We start from the raw sequence: 22072 nt of genomic DNA, 5'->3' as shown, positions 1-22072 counted from the left end.
GTGTTGTAGTAGTATTCAGAATAGTCATAATTTGAAAGCGACCTAAGTGTCCATTAACAGACAAATGTATAAAAAAAAAAGTGGCACATATGTACAATGGAGTAGTATTCAGCCATAAAAAAGAATGAAATATTTTCAACAACATGGATGGAAATGGAGAACATATGTGAAATAAGTCAGGTACAGAAAGACAAACTGCATTTTCTTATTTGTGGAAGCTAAAAATTAAAAACAATTGAACTCATGGAGTTAGAGACTAGAAGGATGTTTACCTTCTAAGAGATGGGAATGGTAGTGGAAGTATTGGGAGGAAATTGTGGATAGTGAATGAGTACCACAACGTAATTTAAAAGAATGAATAAGATCTAGTATTTGATAGCACAACAGGAGGACTACAGTTAATAATTAAATAATAATTTAATCATACATTTAAAAATAACTAAAAGTGTATATATAGATTGATTGTTTTGCAACAAAAAGGATAAACACTTGAGAGTGTGGATACCTCGCTTACCCTGACGTTGGTTACTATACACTGTATGCCTGTATCAAAATACCTCACATACTCCATAAATGTATATGCTTATTGTGTACCCACAAAAGTTAAAAATTAAAAGAAAAAAACTTTTCAGGTTTTTACTCATTTGTGCGAAGTAAAACGTAAAACAATTTAACTGGTAGAGTTAGAGAGTAGAATGGCAGTTACCAGAGGCTGGGAAGGGTGAGGAGTGCAAAGTGGGAAGGGTTAAAGGCACAAAAACAAAGTTAGATATAACGAGGAGCAATCTAGTCTTCGATAGCACAACACGGTCACTAGAGTCAACAATAATTCATTGTTTTAATATTCAAAAATAACCGATAAAGTGTAATTGGAATGCTTGTAGCATTAATAAATGCTTGAGGTGATGGATACCCCATTTACCCTGATAATGGCACACTGCGCACCTATATCAAAATATCTCATGTACTCTCTAAATATATATGTGTATATACCTACTATGAACCTGTAAAAATTAAAAATAAAAAAAAAGCCACTAATAACTTTACTTTTTAAGTGCTACAGAAACCAACATGCTTAAGTCAAGGTATGTGCTATATGTTACAAAAGACAAATAAAAGTATTTTAACTATCTAGAGCCTCAATTTATATGTTCACGCATTTGGGTGTGCATATTTCTGTCTTGAAAATAATGAGATGTTTCTTTTTCAGTGATCATTATAAACATCAGCACCACTTTGTTAGCCTTAAGAAACTGGACAATTAGAAAGGAAACATTTATTGAAATAAAAATAGGAATTAGGGAAGCTGGTAAGACAGACCCTGAAATGGGCAATGAGATTTTCCCATAAACAGAAAGAGATTTGAGGACCAGTTTAGAGAATTCATGATATTGGATCTTGGGAGCATTATTGTAAAGAAATATCATCTGGGGTATAAAAATAAGACCTGGTGGAATTGTGTGCAAATGGGTACTGGTATAGTAGGTGAAGATGGTTGGGGGGAAAGAAGGACGTCGTTGATGGGATAATTATTCCTCTCTACCTATACTTATATTTTTCTTTGACTTTATTGTTAATGGTATTAATAAATTATGTAGTCTTGTGCAAATCATTTTAACAAATCAATTTTCAATTTTGTCCTTTGTAAAACAGGGATAGCAATACTTATAAGGCTGTTCTATGTTTTATTGCATTTATATGTGCATTATCTCTATCCTTCCCATGCCTACTCATGTTACAGAAGACATTATACTCATGATTAGGCATGGAAAGGATAGAGATCATGCATGCATTAAAAAGGGCTAATCATTGAACCTAGAGTAGAGTAAGTGTATACTAAATAATATCTTTTTTTAAAAAATTACATTTGTAGTTCTTTATGGCAACATAAATCTTAAGTTTTGGAAATGATGAAACATTAAAATTGATCAAGCTAGGTAAATAGGGAGGAATGTGTATTTAGCTGAGGTAATGGCAAACAGGTTTTATCTCAATCGCTTAACTACTTGGCTTTAGTAAGGGCTACATGGAGTGTTACCTAGAGAAAGCATGATAAGGTCATGACCAGTTTCCATAAGAAAGAAAGTTGTAATCAGTAAGGATCAACTACCATTGGATTGGTAATGAGATACTCTTGCTGCAAGTTTTATTGTGGTGATAATTTTACTAAATACTAATTTACAATAGAACCTCATTTTATCTCTACAGATTTGTTATAAGGTTTCTTTCTTGCTTTCTTTTTTTCAGCAGGTCATATATATGAGCCTTCTAGCTTGAGGGTATGAGATGCTCTTTTCTTTCTTTCTTTCTTTCTTTCTTCTCTTTCTTCCTTTTTCTTTCTTTCTTCCTTTATTTCTTTCTTTCTTTTCTTTCTTCCTTTATTTCTTTCTTTCTTTTCTTCTTCCCTTCCCTTCCCTCCCCTCCCCTCTCTCCCTTCCCTTCCCTTCCCTCCTTCCCTCCTTCCTTTCTTCCCTCCTTCTTTCCTTCTTCCTCTCTTTCTTTTTTCATAGAGTTTCACTTTTGTTGCCTAGGCAGGAGTGCAATGGCACAGTCTCTGCTTACCACAACCTCTAACTCCTGGGTTTAAGCGATTCTCCTGCCTCAGTTTCTTGAGTAGCTGGGATTACAGGCATATGCCACCAAGCCCAGATAATTTTGTATTTTACGTAGAGATGGGGTTTCTCCATGTTGGTCAGGATGGTCTCAAACTCCTGACCTCGGGTGATCCACCTGCCTTGGCATCCAAAAGTGCTGGAATTACAGACATGAGCCACCTTGTCAGGCCATAAATAGCTATTTCAAAGTCAAGTTCTCACGTATAAAATGTAGAACAGGAACACATCTCTAAGATTTCTTACATTTAAATAACGTTATTATTCTAATATTCAATTTATGACTTGATTTTAAAACAGAAGACACCTCTTTACAATGCTCAAAACCAATCAAGTAACAAATTATTATTGAATCATTACTGTGTGTAGACACTATTCTTGGCACTTAGTATATAGTGGCGAATAAACAGATAAGGTATTTCCTCTTAAGAAACTTGTATTTTAGAATATGTGTAGGAGGTTACTGGAATGAGGGAGATCCACATATTAAGTAAACTTAAAAATAAATAAGTGAATAAATAAGTAAGAAAGTTCAAATATTGACATTATTTGATAGCAGGTGGAAGATTTTAAAATTAGGAATACAGAAAAAGCAAAAGATATATAAAGAAAGAAATTTTTTAAAAAAGGCTAATAAGTTTAAATATACTAAATCCAAGGTATCAAAAAAAAAAGAAAACAGAAAATATGCAATTTATATGGACCAGAAAACAAGCTTTCATAATGTATAAATAAAAACAGTAAAAATTTAAGAAAAATGGCAAATTAAGAATAGTATATTTTACCAACTATTTCAATAATTGCTAGTTTAAGCAGGTTAAAAAATGGTGAGAAGGTGAATATTTAACAACAGAGTTAGGGAGTTTATTGGATGTATATAAAAACTTGCACTCATTATATGATGCAAATTTCCCTCCTAGTACACAAGGAACATAAAAATCAACCATATAATGAACCACAAAACAAATCCTATGTACGACATGCCAAAGAATCAGGATCATACATATTTGCTCAATGCAATTATAAATTAAAAATTTATAATAAAGTTACAGATTAAAACATCCATCAGGAGCAAAACTAATTTGTCAAGTTTTACCATATTTGCTTGCATCTAAACAAGAGATATGTTTGGTGAAAAGTCATTATTTCCAAAACTACAGAATTTATAGAAGCTAACTTTCCACAATTCTCATCCTTTACGTATGTATATACAAGAAAAAATTAAAATTAAGATTAAAATTGTATTTTGATTATTTGAAATACTTTTAAGCAACACTTGAGAAAATAAAAATCATAATGCAATACTTAGAACCAACTTAGAATAAAATTATGATAAGTCTCTGCATATCAAAACTTTTGCATAGAAGCTTAAAATGTACAAGGCTACAGTAATCAAAACAGCATGGTACTGATACCAAAACAGAGATATAGACAAATGAACAGAAGAGAGGCCTCAGAGGTATCACCATACAGCTACAGCCATCTAATCTTTGACATATCTGCGAAAAACAAGCAATGGGGAAAGGATTCCCTGTTTAACAAATGGTGTTGGGAAACTGGCTAGTCATGTGCAGAAAGCAGAAACCGGACCCCTTCCTGAGACCTTACACTAAAATTAACTCTAGATGGATTAAAGACTTGAACATAACACTTAACAACATAATAACCCTAGATGAAAACCTAGGCAAAACCATTCAGGACATAGGCATAGGAAAGGACTTCATGACTAAAACACCAAAAGCATTTGCAACAAAAGCCAAAATAGACAAATGGAACCTAATTAAACTCCAGAGTTTCCTCACAGCAAAAGAAACAATCATTAGAGTGAGCTGGCAGCCAACAGAATGGGAAAAAATTTTTGCAATCTACCCATCTGACAAAGGGCTAATATCCAGAATATACAAACAATGAAAACAGATTTACCAGAAAAAAAGAAACAAACCCATTCAAAAGTGGGAGAAGGATATGAACAGACACTTTTCAAAAGAAGATTTATATGAGGCCAACAAACGTATGAAAAATTGTTCAACATCACTGGTCATTAGAGAAATGCAAATCAAAACCACATTGAGATACCACCTCATGCCAGTTAGGATGGCAATCATTAAAAAATCTGGAGACAACAGATGCTGGATAGCATGTGGAGAAATAGGAACATTTTTACGCTGTGGGTGGGAGTGTAAATTAGTTTAACAATTGCAGAAGACAGTGTGGCAATTCCTTAAGGACCTAGAAATAGAAATTCCATTTGACCCAACAATCCCATTATTGGGTGTATGCCCAAAGGATTATAAATTGTTCTATTATAAAGACGCAAGCAAACATATGTTCATTGTGGCACTGTTTACGATAGCAAAGACCTGGAACCAACCCAAATGCCCATCGATGATAGACTGGACAGGGAATATGTGGCATATATACACTGTGGAATACTATACAGCCATAAAAATGATGAGTTCATGTCCTTTGGAGGGACATTGATGAATCTGAATATGGAAAATATCATTCTCAGCAAACGGACGCAATAACAGAATATCAAACACTGCATGTTCTCACTAATAGGCGGGTGTTGAACAATGGGAATATGAACATGGGGAGGGGAGCATCACACACCAGGGTCTGTTGGGGATGCAGGGGAGGGAAAGCAGGCAGTGGGGAGGTTGGGGAGGGATAACACGGGGAGAAATACCAGATGTGGGTGACATGGGGATGGAAGCAGCAAACCACATTGCTATGTGTGTACCTATGCAGTAATCCCACATGATCTGCACATGTACCCCAGAACCTAAAGTATAATAAATTTAAAAATGCTGAAAAAAATTCTTAAAGGAAAATTTGTAGATCCAAACTCATACTAGAAGAGAAAAAAATGCAAGTTAATAAGCAGTATTTATCTTAAGAAAGAAAAAAAAAGATAAACAAATCTAGAGAAAATAGAACGAAAAAATAATGTAGATAAAAGAATTCTTAATAAACTATTAAACAGTATTAACAAAAACATGCAGCAGCAAATAAAGTAAGATAGTACTGGAATATTTTCATGCCAATAAATGTGAAATAATGGATGAAAGAAACTAGTTTTTAGAAAAAGAGTTTTTTAAATCTAAGATGAAAAAGCAAATCTAAATATATTTACAACCATTAAAATTTCACCACCTTAAATCACTGGGGTCCATAGTGTTATGGTAAAGTTCTAGAAAACATTCAAGAAAGAGATGATCCTGTCTTATACAAATTATTCTCGACACTAGAAAATTGAGAATGCTCCCAAATTTAGGCAGGTATTGTAATCTTGATATCAAAACCAGAAAAGGACAGTATAAGGTAGAAAAATTATAGCCCAATCAGCGGATACTAAAGCAATGATAATGATACAGGAGTTAAAAAGAAATTATTTAGGCAGATAGTAAGGAAGTCCTTGGTAAGGTTTTCCTTTTAATGAAAGGTAACTTCCAAATAATTTTATTGATATTTTTTAAATTGTTTTAATTTTTTGAGACGGAGTCTCGCTCTGTTGTCCAGGCTGGAGTGCAGTGGCAGGATCCTCAGCTCACTGCAACCTCTGCCCCTGGGTTCAAGCAATTATCCTGCCTCAGCCTCCCTAGTATCTGAAATTACAGGTGCCTGCCACCGTGCCTGGCTAATTTTTGTCTTTTTAGTAGAGATGGGGTTTCACCATGTTGGCCAGACTACTCTCAAACTCCTAACCTCAAGTGATCCACCCGTCTCATCCTCTGAAAGAGCTGTTGAGCCAGACCCAAATCATTTTCTCTACTAACAAAGAGAAGCCTGTAAAACTGAGCTGCAGACATAGACCAGCAAGCCAGAGGCCTGCATAGGTAAATGACCACAGCTGTGCCCATAGGAAAAGGCTACCTGGGACTAGGCTTGTCCAAAATGGGGACTCCATCTGCCCTCTTGCCAAACCACGAGTACAGTAAAAAGACAATTTGGCCCCTGACAGGAAAGACCCTATTTGCGTAAGAAGATTAGGGTGGGGCAACCAGCTTTCCTAGTACACTAAGGGTCATACATGGTCAAACCAATCCGTAGGCCCTATGTAACTCAAACACCACCTCGTCAAGCCTGCCTGTAAAATCTGATGCAGTCGACAGCAAGTCTTCTTTCCCCTTTAGGATGCCCCCCTCTTGCAACAGAGAGCTGTCCTCCTCTCTCTCTCTCTCTCTCTCTCTCTCTCTTTTTTTTTTTTTTTTTTTTTTTGCCTATTAAACCTCCGCCGCTAAACTTACTTCTTGTGTGTGTCCCTGGGTATTTTCCTCAGACAACAACACCACTCCAATAATACATTTTTGTAATAGATAGTAATAATTCAGTGGCAATATATACCATAGTTAAAACAATTAATAGTAGTGTGTTGAAATCAGCCGAATATATTAAAAACAAACCAAAAAAAAAAACAAATTCGTTTTATTCCTCAAAATATTGATGGCTTAATTAAAAAATAAAAGAACTATAATTTTCCACAATAGGAGTTTCACAAAGGAAAATCATGTGATATTTTCAATTGCTGATAAAAAGTTGAATGATAACATTCAGTCTCTACTTTAATTAAAATTTTTGAGAACACCAAGAATAGAAGGGAACCTTTTATAATTGATAAATATTATCTCGGGGTAGTATACTACATCGGGGAATTGTGTGGACTTTGGAACCCACTTTGAATTAAATTATAACTCTGCTGTATTACTTTGGCAAATTACATAACATTGCCATGTTTGTAATTTGTAGAATTCTTCACTTGTAGAAGTAAATAGTTTTTTTGTACAAATTACTTTGAAATGTATCTCAATAAATAAAAACTAAAACATATTAGCCATTAATATTGCCAACTACACCTTAAAGTAAAAAATATATTCTTTTTAAAATCAGCAATGACACAAACATAATGTTGATCACTGCTTCTATTTGATGTGGTCCTTAAATCTTTATTAAAAGGATTAACTCAAGAAAAAGATTTGAAGTATGTACAGATTAGAATGAAAGAACTGTCAGTATCTGCATAGAAACTCCAAAAAACAAACAAACATAAAACTCTACTTAAAAGTTATAACTAGTGAGTTAAGCAACTACGCTAGATACTAGAACATTATAAAAATTTATTGTGGCCCTGTTATTAAAAACAACCAAAAACTCTAATAAGGTATCACTTAACAATGGAAATATAAGATACTTAAGATTAAGATGAATAAACTTATATAAAAAAATTAAAAATCATTACTGAAAGAAATTGAAGAAAATATGAGTAAATTGAGAGATATGCCATATTGATAAAAAGATTTAAAATTATACATACTTCAATTTATTAACAAAATGTTATAAGTTCAATGCAATCCCTATCAAATTCAATGAATAAAACAAGCTTAATTCTAAAATCTAAATAAAAGTTATAAAGTTTAACAGACACCAAAATGATTTTGAAAAAAAAAAAATAATAAGGTGGTGTACTCAATCTACCTGATTGATATCTTGATTTATATTATAAAGCCATGGTAGCTTTAAAGTAAAAAGTGTGTTCTTTTTAAAATCTGCAATGACACAAAAATAATGTTTATTACTGCTTCTATTTGACATGGTACTTAAATCTTTATCAAGAGCATTAAGTCAAGAAAAAGAATTGAATTATGTACACATTAGAATGAAAGAACTGTCACTATCCATGTAGATAATAAAAAAAATAATTTTACAAAAAAGTTATAACTACTGAGTTAAACAACTTTGCTAGAATTGAAGTTTGAGATGTCAATCGAGATGTCTTGGCGTGGAGACAGAAATATAGGCCAGTGGGACAGAATAGAGGATTCAGAAAGAGACATAGAAACTTGATAATGACAGCAAGAGCAATACCTGCCCATGAATGGTGCTAGGACAATTATCTATATGGAAAAAAATAAAATTAGATTCTTAGCTTGCACAAACATAAACTTCAAATGGATGAAAGACTTAAAGGTGAAAAGCAAACCTTTAAAACTTGAGATACAAATTTAGAAAATTGTTTTTATGAGTAAGGAAGAATTTTTTAAAACAAGACATAAAAAGCACAAAACATTACGAAAAGGAAGGATTAAATATTGTGATACTGATTTTTAAAACATTTGCACAGCAAGATAAGGCAGAAATAAAGTAAAAATATTTGCCAAAGGTGGTGGTAAGATATTTACTACAACATAAATAACAGTTAAAGGATTAATAGTCATAATACATCAAAGATTCCCTACAAATAAAAAAAGAAATAGAAAACCAATTAGAAAAAAAAATGTTCAATGAAAGGAATATTCAGATATTAAAAAGGAAACCTCGGACAGGGGGCAGTGGCTCACACCTGTAATCCCAGCACTTTGGGAGGCTGAGGTGGGCAGATTACTTGAGGCCAGGAGTTCAAGATCAGACTAGTAAACATAGTGAAACGCTGTCTCGGCTAAAAATACAAAAATTAGCCAGGCAAGTTGGCACATGTCTATAATCCCAGCTACTCAGGACATTGAGGCATAGGAATTGCTTGAACTTGGGAGGCGGAGGTTGCAGTTAACTAAGATCGCCGCTACAGTCTAACCTGGGTGACTGAGCAAGATTCTATTTTAAGAAAAGAAAAGGAAACCTCAGTATGCAAAACAGGAAAAAGATGCTCAACTTAATAGTAATAAGGGAAAAGGCAATAAAAACAACAATGAGGTATCATTTAATAAGATTAGCAACTTTCCAATTTAACAAAAGCACTAATTTTTAAAAACTGTGGAATTTCTGAAGCTCTCACCCTCTGATTGTTGAGAGTTTAAATTGGTATGGCCTCTTCAGAGAATAATTTGCAATATAGAGTTACATTGATGAGGTTCATACCCTTTGACCCAGTAATCCCACTCTCATGTATTCAGATGTCCTAAAAAGAATCTCACAGATATGTTCAAGATGACATGTAAAAAGAAAAATGCTTATTTCGTCATAATTCATTTCTGGTAGCAATAAACTCAGACAATCTAAATGTCTATCAGCAGAAAAATTTATATATTAACTTTGATGTAGCCATATGTTGCAGTAATATAAAGAACTTAATAAACTAAAGTTATATATTTTTAACTTTGATAAATCTCAAAAACATTGAAGGGGCCAAATCAGTTATCAAAAGGATACATACATAAGAAGAATATAAAATGTATGTGAAAATAAGAAATACAAAAATATGTGCAAACATACATATATGGAAAAGATAAGTATCAAATTGAGGATTGGGGGATACTAGAATGAAAAGAGCAGGAATGTCTGAAAATAACCTTAAATGCTCATTATGGTTTTCTCTAGTGGCCAGTTAGCCAGGTCCCCACAAGTGGTAAGGGAATTATCTACCAGGTGGTTAGAGTGGTGTTGTGGTCAAACTCACTCTCTCTAAAAGTGTTTCTAACCCACAATCCCAAGGTCTAAACTTCCTCCAAGCATCTTCTGATACAGAGCGGGTAGCATTTGCAGAAAACCCCAATAAACAGCCAGCATCCCAAACCTCATTGTCTGTGCAAAACAGCCTAGTTTCCTACTAACAAGGCCATTTTCTTGGTTTTCCTTGTGAAATGAGAGACTTAGGGAGGGATCAATCTTTCCACTGGAATGAAAACTATACTATGTTTATGTCCAGCAGATACCCTTGCCCTGGCAAACAATTACAAGTGATGACAGAGATACTAGAGGACTCCAAGCATCTATTTCTTGCCGACCTGTGAGTTTCATTTCCCTAAAAATGTCTTCCTTACCCATGTCATGTTGTGAAATTTATCGTGACTGCTTATGATAGCCTTGAAGAGACTAACTCCTGTTCATAAGGCAAATGCAAAAGGAGTTTCCATTGTATATTTAATATTTGATTTTTTTAAAGACAAGAATAAAGGGATCTGAAGCAAATATGGCACAATGTTAATTTTTGTCAGGTTGGCAGATGGATACTTTGAAGGTCATTATTCTATATAATATTAAGTTATTGAAAATATTAAACAAATGGTGGTAAGAAATCAAAGTATGTATTTTCAGAAATCAGATGATAACTTGAGGTGAATTATCAGCATGCATGGTCTCAATAATTGAAAAATAAATTTAAACTTTACACAACCTGAATCTAAATCGGTTTCTATAAACATAAACATAAAATTTTAGAAAAATAAATTTATAAATATACATAGGCATTCTAACATAATTCTTTTAAACAATTGCAGAAGTATTCTAAAATGTTATAACTATCATGTGTTCCCCCTATTATGAATATTGTTGTATTTAAATATCTGTAGATTCTTTTTTCTTAGAGACAGGGTCTTGCTCCCCCAGGCTGGCCTGCAGTAGCATGGTCATTTCTCACTGCAGCCTTCATCTCCTGGGATCAAGTGATCCTCCTGTGTCAGCCTCTTGAATAACTGGTACTACAGATGTATGCCACCCCTCTTGACTAATTAAAAAAAAAACTGTAGAGATGTGCTCTCACTATGTTTATTAGGCTGGTCTCAAACTGCTGGGCTCAAGCAGTCCTCCTGCCTTGGCCTCCTAAAGTGCTAGGATTATAGACATGAGCCATGGCACCCAGCTTACACATATTTTCTGAAATACAATTATCCTCTACCTTGTTCCCTTTATGATTGAAAGTGGTCACCAAATGAAGGTATTTGACTGAAACTTCAGCTTCTAAAAATGAGGCTTTTTTTGTACTTTTTGTTTTTTAATATTGTGTGGCTCCAGCCAACTCCTCCAATATACTACTTGTTAATTTGTTTGCCTGATACATTTCCTTTGGTAGTAATTAGGAAAATGCTAATTTCCTTCTCACTAATAAGAAAAGTCTACAGTGTGAACCCTTTAATGAGATGAACTCTACATAGTCTGCATTTAAAAATGCACATAAAATTAACCACTAACAACGGGGCATAACCAATTATTCTCCTGTATAAAATAAAATAAAAACAAAAAAACCTACAATTTAAATCATGATACTAACATGGAATGTTCATATTTACCTTTGTATTCTAGATGAAATCCAGTGTAACTAACAGATCCATCACTCCGAAAAGCCAAATGCATGGTATTTGAGCTGCTTTCTATTCTCTCTGGTAACTTGCTGTCTTGAAAACTTCCAATCAGTTGGCTATTACTGTCTGGTCCATCATAGATATAGAGGAAGTCATAATTTGGTTCTATGCTAAAACTAAAAAAAAAAAAAAGAAAGTAAAAAGAAAGAAAAACAAGAGAAAGGGAAGTAGGATAATTCTTAATAGGCTATTAACTATTATAATTTTAAAATCAAACATCAATTCAGTATTTAAAAATAATAGGAGACACTGTCAAAATAAGCTAATATAAAAAATCTCCTGGCAACAACACATTTAATATGAATATCAAACAGAAAAAAAACTTGGTTTTTAATTATTTTTAAATTAGCATTGTATGCATAGAAAATATAAGTGATTGTAAGACAAAGAGTTTAGCTGATGAAAAGATACAGGATTTGGAGTTAGAGGATGTAAGTTGAAGAAGCCTTGTTTCTGCCTTTGTTACTGACATATTCTTATGTAAATTATGTGGGGATAATATATATTTTTAAAACTTTTTCATTCATGCATTTTGCATCACGAAAATGCAAACTATTTTTTTCTTCATCAATAATACTCCAAAACTTATAAGCATTTTCAATGCTCAAAAAATTCAAGTCTACATATCAGATATGAACAAAAGTTGATATCGAAAGTTGAAATATATCATTGACATTTAAATTACTTAAAACAAGCATTGCACATTGTATTAGGTATTCTTTTTCCTGAAAGTAAATATATTTTCTTATAGAACCTTAATTCAGGAGATATCAAACCAATACACTGTCAGAATTAGATAATTTCTGAAAAAGGATACTTTAGCGTGTAAATGATTCAAATCAATTGTGTTAATATTGCAAGATTTACATAATAAACTTGCCTTAACAATCTTCAAATGTATAACAATTGTACCACAATGATCATGGAACGCATATATTTAGAAAACAGGAGACATGCAATCAATCTCTCTGTTTCCTAACTCATACTATGATAGAGAAACATGAGTAATAGGATAGACTCATTTAGGTCAGCAAGAAAAGTCATCCAGTTCATGATATAAAATGAAACCAGTACAACCTGCCATTATTAAACATCCAACAGCAGAAAAACTATGTTGTCAAGTTTTATCATATTTGCCTGCATCTAAATGAGATTTGTTAGGTGAAAGGTATGATTTCTGAACCTACAGAATTTATAGAAGTTAACTTTCCACAATTCTCATCCTTTACGTGTGCGTGTACAAAAGGAGTCCAGCTACTCAGTTTACTTGTGCATAAAGAGTGGTTAAGAAAGAATGAGGTAGTGCGGAGATTTCCAGGCTTTTCATACACATGGGCCACTCTAACACAAGAAAATTGGGAGACCTTCATACTATTATAGTTTGTTTTAATCTATTCAGTAGCTTCAAAAATGTAGTTTAATTAACTTATTCTGAAAATTTTCAGTGGATCTGAGGCCTGAATTGGTAACTGTTAGTATAATAATGTAGCAGAAATCAAAGATTAAGCCATATTTCATTACTTATTACCCTTGTTCTGATATAAAACACAACCTCTGAATTTCATCTCTTCCAACATTAATCTTTGATGGTGACTACAACTTCCTTGTCTATCTCCACTGGGAGAATCACTAGAAACAAGGGCTTTGTAAATGACATAGTAGTATTTATTATGAATGGAGGGCTGAAAGCTTATTTAACAATGGAACACAGTATATTTCTTTTTAATTTGTAGTTTGAGCCTAAATTAATATTTGAAATATTGTAACTTCTTTGAAAATGAAATTAAAACAAAAAATATTCTTTTTAAGAAAATTTTAGAGACTGAGTTGTTATGATTTTTTTTCCTGAAAACTGAAAGTACATGCGAATATTACCTTATATATTACAAGGTACTTTAATAAATATTAATTCATCTTGCCAATAGTCCTGCAGTATAAGGAAGAGATTATAATTTTCATTTTACCAATGAGTACATTAAGGCTCTTTAAAGTCAGTGGTCTCCCTAAGGCCACATAATAAACGATAGAGCTAGAAATGAAATTTAGGTCATGCACTTCATGTAATATATCCTTCTCCCTTCAAGTTATTAATTAGAATAATTTTATAAATAAACTAAGCCTTGTATCATCTATTTTTATATTTCTAAAGCCTGTATTGATGTTTCCTCAACTGGAAAAATGGAAATAATAATAGTACTTCCCTTGGCTTATAACAGGGTCCTAGCTTAAAACTAACATTATCATTTTGTTTGCTTTGGTAATTACCAATTTGCAATGTACCACTACAAATTACAAAAATAAAACTTTTATTTATTTACAATTTTGCTAAAGTTTCATGAGTTCAGATTACCTTTGCTTAGGAAAAAAACTGGCCTCAATACGTTTAAAAAATCGTATATTTAGACTTAACATTTTACATAAATACTAAGCAGCTTTAACACACTGATGGCAGAAAAAGAAATTGTGTTACTAGGGTCAACATAATTATTGCATCAACTTTAGACAAAAAAGATTGGGGACTTTTCCACTCAGAAAATCTTTGAGTTGCTATTATCTAACACTTCTAATGAAATATTCAGAAAAAGAGTCAGATTTTGTGATACCAGCTATTACCTTCATGTGGGGAAATGGAAGCTCACTCAAATAACTAACTTACTCAAGGTAACACAAATGGCAGTGGCAGAGCTAGAGCAAGTATTATCCCTGGGATTAGTAAAAAATAATAAAAATGCTATATATAGAAATAAAATTGTCTAATGCAAATGCTAAAGCAAAATAGCCAAAAGTATATATACATTTTTAATGTGGCAATATGTAAGAACTCACCTGATGAACGCCAGGGAGATAACATAGTCCGCATTGACAGTTATAGTCCAGTCACAGTCCCTGCTATGTGGATATGGATGAGGGAAGTTTGGCGAGAGAATAAAGCCTGAAGATCCTGTTAAATTGCCTCCACAGGGTGCTTTAATTTAAACGACAACAAAAAAAATCTCTTTAAACATTAATACAATTTATTGGCTATCAATATTTCTGAAATCACTTCTGCAAAAGGGTTTATTAAGCTGTGTACAGAACTGACTTTCATAGTACCTGATGCTTGAATACAGCATTATGTTTCAAGAAAGCCATTATATTATTAAATACATGCATGCAAACATACATGGATACATAAAATTTAGCTGCTTTACTGGCATCAAGAGACCAAAAAGAATGCGTATATACTTCTTTCTCTTTCTATTATTATTTTGTTCCATGTCAAAAGGAAAACATTGAAAAAAGTGGTAAAGATGATTTTCCTCTGGGTACCAGGAAAAAATCAGAATATTAAAAATTAGAAACAAAACAAAGCAAGCAAAACAAAACCTCTAATAATAAATGGAATAATAAGATATGAGATATACAGCTTATTTTCATGTCTTTCCTGTCACCTTTTATGTATTTAGTAGTTATTGCAGTTTCAAGCAAAGATTTGCATAACACTTCGATGGAGAGCTTCAAAAAATTGTCAGTGAAACTCAGTGAATAGATTCTTTAGGGGATTACTGTTGAAGTTTGTGAAACAGAGTTTATGTTCAAGAAATTATATGTTACACAGAACAAAAAATGATGAAAGATATGGAGATATTCTGTGGTGGGGTAGGAGAGTGGGAAATACAAATACACGCACGTGAGAGACATTAAGATTAGGATTTTCACATTCTCGTGATGTCTCCTACACATAATCAGTACATCAGCATTCTTCTCTCACCTGGTTTTTAAAATTGTAGTTTTCTGAGATAAATATGAGCATTCAGTTATAAAGGAAATGAAATTTTTTGGACCGCATAAAACTGGTTTTGTAAGGGGAAGAATTTTCATTCTGGCAACATTTCAGCATTTCTGTTCTTTGCATGAGTTGAGATGTGCAATATCATCACTACAGTTTGGTAATTTTCCCATTGTCTGTTGTCTGTTACTGCCTTCCTCCATGCCCCTCTGCTACTCTTGCCTTAGTGCATCAGTCACTCAGAAAATTCTCTCAGCTCCTACTATATTGAGAATATCTAGTTGCTCTGACTTAATACATTCACTACTACTTTCCTATTGCTTGTATATTTTTGTGGCACATTATCAAATGATTAGACATAAACTGCTTCAATGTTCTGCAGTCCTCCATCTCCAAGCTTAAATGCCTCCTGAATATTTCTCTTTACAATCCCAAGATAGAGTCGCTTTTAACCAAGATACCACCCTCAACCTGGTCACATAATCCCTCTCCCTTATCCAAACCACTTGTTCAATTATTTATCTCCCTTACTGTTCAGGTTTCCTCCACTTCATCCACAAACAGGCTCAGGTTTCTTTCATCTTAAAAATAAAACAAAGTACCCTATGGCCTACTTACTTTTATTTATTTTTTTTAAACAGAAAAATGGCTTACTGTAAGGAAACATCGTGCTTCGTATGATTTAGATAAGGCTCATTTATCATGACTTAGATAAGCCGTCTTTTTTATGGCAAGACACAGACCCTGCCAGTTCCCATTCTTTGCTTCTAGCTGAACTGCTTGGATCACTGATTAATCTAAATAAAATGCTTGTGAATCAAACTTTGATTATATTTCCCGCCTTCTTCTAGGCTCCTGAACTGTGTCCCACGTCAGCTTTAAGACAGCACAGGATATTTCCAGAGAACAGGCTAGACTTAGAGTACAATATTCTCTGATATATTCTATCAGGCTGCCCTTTCCTCTGACTTCACACCTGGTTCTCTCTAGCTTTGTTTAGCCCTCTTTAAAAAAGAAAAAAAAAAAAAAACAAACACTTTTTGTCTAACTCCTGAGATAGGTGCAGATATTACAAATTTTGTATTCTCTGTTGCAATTATCCCTTCCCTGCCCCTCCCTTTGCAATAATCCTATTTGAATCAGTCTCTTCTTACCAAGTTCTGCTTTTTTTTTCTAATTTGGCATAACTAAGATTTTTGAAGGGGATATCTACTATCATTGTCTCTTTCTGCACCCTGTGCTGTATGTACCTGAGACAGATTAAGATGACTAACAAGACTGGCAAAGCAGAAAACCAAAGCAGAAAAATGTTTCTTACGTTGTTTCTCAAAGAAAAGTGCCAAGGTATTCATCATGAGAAAAGTTGTCTTAAGGTTTAAAGTTATTTTTATTTTAAATTATGCTTGGGGAGACACAATAATCTTTCTACTACTTAGAGAGTCTAGATTAGATATGTCTTTTTTTATGATACAGGATCTCAGTCTGTGGCCAAGGCTGGAGTGCAGTGGCACCATCCCAGCTCACTGCAGCTCTGACCTCTCAGGCTCAGGTGATCCTCCCACTTCAGCCTCCGCAGTAATTGTGACTACAGACATGCGCTACCACACCCAGTTAATATCTTTGTATTTTTGGAGACACAGAGTTTCACTATGTTGCCCAGGCTGGTCTTGAACTCCTGAGCTCAAGAGATGGACTCACCTCAGCCTTCCAAAGTGCTGTGATTACAGATGTGAGCCACTGTGCCTAGATGTCTTTATGTGGTCCTTTCTACCTCTCATTCTTTTCTCAACCACTGCCATCTCTTTTAGCCACCTTGCTCCCAATACAAATACTTCTTAGCTTATACTTGACTTCTGCATTTATAAAAATAATAAAGACTTTGCCACATTTATCTTTCTCTTCATATCTGTGGTCATTCTTAATTGTTGATCTTTATCTTCAATTCACACTTCTAGTTTCTGGCATCTTAGAAACTAGTGTTTCTGGGATTTTCTTCTAGTGTCTTTATACAGACGTCAGTTTTATTATCATGCACTTCTTCCTTTACTTCTTCTTAGAATTTTTGTGATCTCCTGAGTTCCTTACCTAGTTCTCTTAATTTTTACTGTTACATCTCTCCTTGCTGACCATATGAAATTTATGATTTTTATCCACTGATAACACCTTTTTCTGTCTCCTCCTGCTGAAGTCTAAACCATACATGAGAGTGTTTACTGGATATTTCTCTCTGTACTCTATTGGCACATCAAATGTAGAATATCCTAAATACTCAACCTCAAAGCTAACTTGCTTCTTCTCTGAGGTTCCTAAATTGTTAGATGACCAGTACCATCCACTTGTAGTCCCAAGCTACAGGCCTAAGAGTCTTCACTTTTTCTCACTGCATTTTTATATCCAATCCATCAAGAAGCCCTGCCAAGACTCCACTGTGTAGCTATTTTCAACCTATCCTTCCTTTCTTGCCTACAACCATTAGGTCTAACTTTTCTCTCTTTCCTGAATTATTACAATTGATACTTAAAATAATTATTCCCTAATTTTTTCCAGTGAAAATATCTAATCGTACTAAGTCTATACATAAAATTCTGCAGGTGTTTCACATTGCCTAAAATATAATGTCCCAACTTCCACAGAGCCTTCATGATCTGAGCCCTATAGCCTTTCCAGTTTCATCAACCACACTGTATATACATAAATTATATTCAAATGCTATCATAGTGCTTATATTTCCTTGTTCTTCCATGACTTTGCTCATTTTAATTCTTTTTCCTGAAATGTCTGTTTCCTTTCTACATTTATATAACTATAACTTATGTTTTAAGATTCATCACTGCCTCCAGGAAATTTTCCTGTAGACCCCAGAATGGGTACTACTTCAGCCCTCTAAACCATTCTGATATCCATAGTAACCTCTGCCCATCTATGTCGTTTCTCTTATTGTATTTTATTTAAATATTCCATTCAGGTATCAGTATTCATTACTAGTATGAAATATCACCCCTCTGGTATCCATAGTAACCTCTGCCTATCTCAGTTATTTCTCTTACTGTATTTTATTTAAATGTTTCATTCAGGTGTCAAAACTCATCGCTAATATGTAAACTAGACATACTGTCTACATTTTATTTTATATCTAGAATTCAGTGCATACTACGTATTTCATAATGTTTGTTGAATTGCTAGAGGCTCTTTATATTGATCGTGTAAATAGTGAAGATGATTGTACGGATAAATGCACAATCTAATTTGTAGCTATGTGTTTTAATAAAAACAGCAACATACTTTGCCTTTGGGCTCTAAAATAACATGTGAATATGAAACAAAAGTACAACAGCAAATGTGAATGTAAGCATACCTTGGAGATACTGCAGGTTCAGTTCCACACCCCCGCAATAAACTAAATATAGCAATAAAGTGAGTCACAAAACTCTTTTGGTTTCCAAGTGCATATAAAAGTTATGTTTACACTATACTGTAGTCTGTTAAGTGTACAATAGCACTGTGTCTAAAAATGTACATAACTTAATTAAAAATACATTATTGCTAAAAAATGCTACTGGTCATCTGAGTCTTCAGTGAGTCATAATCCTTTTGCTAGTGGAGGGTCTTGTCTAGATGTTGATCGTTGCTAACTGATCAGGGCAGTGATTGTTGAAGCCTGGGGTAGCTGTGGCATTTTCTTAAAGTAAGATAATAAAGAAGTCTGCCATGTTAATGGACTCTTCCTTTCATGAAAGATTTCTCTGTACCATGTGATGCTGTTTGATCGCATTTTACCCACAGTAGAACTTCTTGGAGACAGTCCTCCCAAATTCTGCCTCTGCTTTTATGAACTAAGTTATGTAATATTCAAAGTTCTTTGCTGTCATATCAACAATGTTCACAGTGTCTTTACCAGACATAGATTCCACTGCAACTAAATCATTTTCTTTTCTCATCCATAAGAAACAACTCCTCCTTTGTTCAAGTTATATCACAAGATTGTAGCAGTCCATTCCCATATTCAGACTCTACTTCTATTCAAGCTCTCCTGCTGTTTCTACCATATCTGCAGTTTCTTCTTCCACTGAAGTCTTAAACATCACTTCACAGTCATCCATGAGGATGGGAATCAAATTCGCCAAGCTCCTGATAATACTGATATTTTTACTGCCTCTCATGAATCACAAATGTTCTTAGTGGCATCTAGAATGGTAAATTCTTTCCAAAAGGTTTTAAATTTACTGTGCCTGGATCCATCAGGTAAATCACTATCTTTGTCAGCTATAGTATTGTACAATTTGTTTCTTAAAGAATGGCACTTTAAAAGTCAAAATTACTCCCTGATCCATGGGCTGCAGAATAGATGTTGTGTTACTGGCATAAAAAAACATTAATCTCTTTGCATATCTCCATTAGAGCTTTTGGATGACCAGGTACATTTTCAATGAGCAGTAATAGTTTGAAAATAATCTGTTTTCTTGAGCAGTAGTTCTCAATGCTGAGCTTAAAATATTCAGTAAACCATGGTGTAAATAGACATGCTGCTATCCATGCTTAATTGCTCCATTTATAGAGCATTAGAAGAATAGATACAGTATAATTCTTAATGGGCCTAAGATTTTCAAAATGGTAATGAGCACTGGTTTTATTTTAAAGTCACCAGCTGCATTAACCCCTATAAGAGAGTCAGTCTGTCCTTTGAAGCTTTGAAGCCAGGCACTGATTTCTCCTCTGTAGCAATGAAAGTTCTAGACGGGACTATAACAATAGAATGCTGTTTCATCTACATGGAAAACTTTTTTTTAATGTAGCTACTTTCATCAATGATCTTGGCTAGATCTGGACAACTGACTGCAGCTTCTCCTTCAGTACCTACTGCTTCACCATGCACTTTAATGTTATAGAGATAGCTCCTTTCTTTAAACCTTATAAATCAACCTATGCCATATTAAAAGTTTTCTTCTGCAGCTTTTTCACCTTTCTAAGTCTTCATAAAATTAGAGTTAGGGCCTTGCTTTGGATTAGGCTTTGCCTTAAGGGAATGTTGTGGCTAGTTTGATCTTCTAGCCAGACCACTGACTTGCTTCCTATCTGCAATAAGGCTGTTTTGCTTTCTTTATCATTCCTGTGTTCACCAGAGTACAATTTTCAATTTCCATCAAGAATTTTACCTTTGTATTCATAACTTGGGTAACTATATGGTGTTATCAGCCTATCTGTCCTTTCAACCAGCCTTCCTCACTAAGCTTAATCATTTCTAGCTTTTGTTTGAGAGTGACAGATATGCAACTCTTCCTTTCACTTGAATGCTCAGAGACCATTGGTCTAATTTTAATATTATTTATCAGATAATAGGTAGGGCCAAGGAAAGAGAGAGAGTGAAGGGAGCACTCAAGACACACACATTTATTGGTTAAGTTCACTGTCCTACATGGGCATTTGTTTGCGGCACCCCAAAGCAATTACAATAGTAACATCAGCGATCACTGATCACAGATCACAATAAAACATAAAAGAGTACTGAAAAAGTCTGAAATATTGTGAATTACCAAACTATAATACAGAAACATAAAATGAGCATAGGCCATTGGAAAAAAGCCTATTAGGACTTGCTTGGCACAGTGTTGCCAAAAATCTCCAATAGTTTTAAAAAAAAAAGTAATATCTGTGGAGTGCAAGAAGTGCATGAAATAAAATTAGTAATGCTTATGTGTATGTACATATGCAAAAAAGACAAGAATGATAGCAAAATATTCTTTGTGATTTTTTTTTTCCTCTTGAGTTACATGTCATTTTGGAGAGGGTAGGAGAGTAATTTTGTTTGTTTCAATTTTCCTTGTTTTTTTATAAGAACGTTGGTCCTTTTTATTGTTAGAAATTGTATAGAGATGCATGCATACGTGTCTATGTTATACATATATATCCTTTATCACAAAAGATTTAAGAAAATTTATTACATATATTTTAAGATATGCAGATATTTAATATAAATTCCTCTAAAATTCTTTTTTTTATATTATTTGCATTATTATTACTCTTCTGAGACAAGGTCTCACTATGTTGCCCACTCTGGTCTCAAAATCCTGGGCTCAAGCAATCCTCCCATTTCAACCTCCTGAGTAGTTGGGAACACAGGTATGCATCTATTTGAATTATTTATCAAATATTTCTTAAAATATTTCAATGTTGTGGTTGATTTTGGAAATCTATGAAAGCCAAGGAGAAAAGCAGAGACATTATCTTACGTATGTAAGTCCCAAACTCTTTGTGAGTAAAGAAAATTATCTTTTAAATATACTCAACTTTAAATCGCATTTAGATACGCATCTCTATTTTTATCCATCTAACCATAAAGCATTCAAAATGTAAATCAGAGATTCATGAACTAAGTTTTCTGTTAGTTTTTACATAATTCTAACATTAATAGTTTGTTCTGAATGTAGTGTTTTCTAAGGCAGTTACATGGGCATGAACCATTGATAACTATTTTACAATCTTTTTAATTTTTTTCTCACATTCAATTTTATTTTTTTCATCTTTCTTTCTGAAAAGCCCACTCACATTAATGTCTTTCTTATATACCTTCATACTGAATGCTGCTACTTTCCCGCTGGCAATGTCAAAGTAATTTTCAC

General features: G+C 33.7%; 1 protein-coding gene across 11 annotated transcripts in view; it reads right to left on the bottom strand.

Annotated features, from left to right (window-relative positions):
• CSMD3 (CUB and Sushi multiple domains 3) overlaps positions 1 to 22072 on the bottom strand; it is a 1279316-nt gene that overhangs the window by 282153 nt on the left and 975091 nt on the right. For all 11 annotated transcript variants that reach the window (XM_002759280.8, XM_017965625.4, XM_035276379.3 and 8 more), the window contains 2 exons: positions 14513 to 14651; positions 11615 to 11802 (listed from right to left, as the gene is read on the bottom strand). In XM_002759280.8, the coding sequence (XP_002759326.1) occupies positions 11615 to 11802; positions 14513 to 14651 (327 nt within the window). The remainder of the gene's footprint in view (positions 1 to 11614; positions 11803 to 14512; positions 14652 to 22072) is intronic.

The sequence above is a fragment of the Callithrix jacchus genome, chromosome 16 (genome assembly GCF_049354715.1).
Source record: "Callithrix jacchus isolate 240 chromosome 16, calJac240_pri, whole genome shotgun sequence".
In the NCBI taxonomy this organism is placed as follows: Eukaryota; Metazoa; Chordata; class Mammalia; order Primates; family Cebidae; genus Callithrix; species Callithrix jacchus.
Note: the sequence above shows the minus strand (reverse complement) of the source record. Positions and strands in the feature narration are given on the sequence as shown.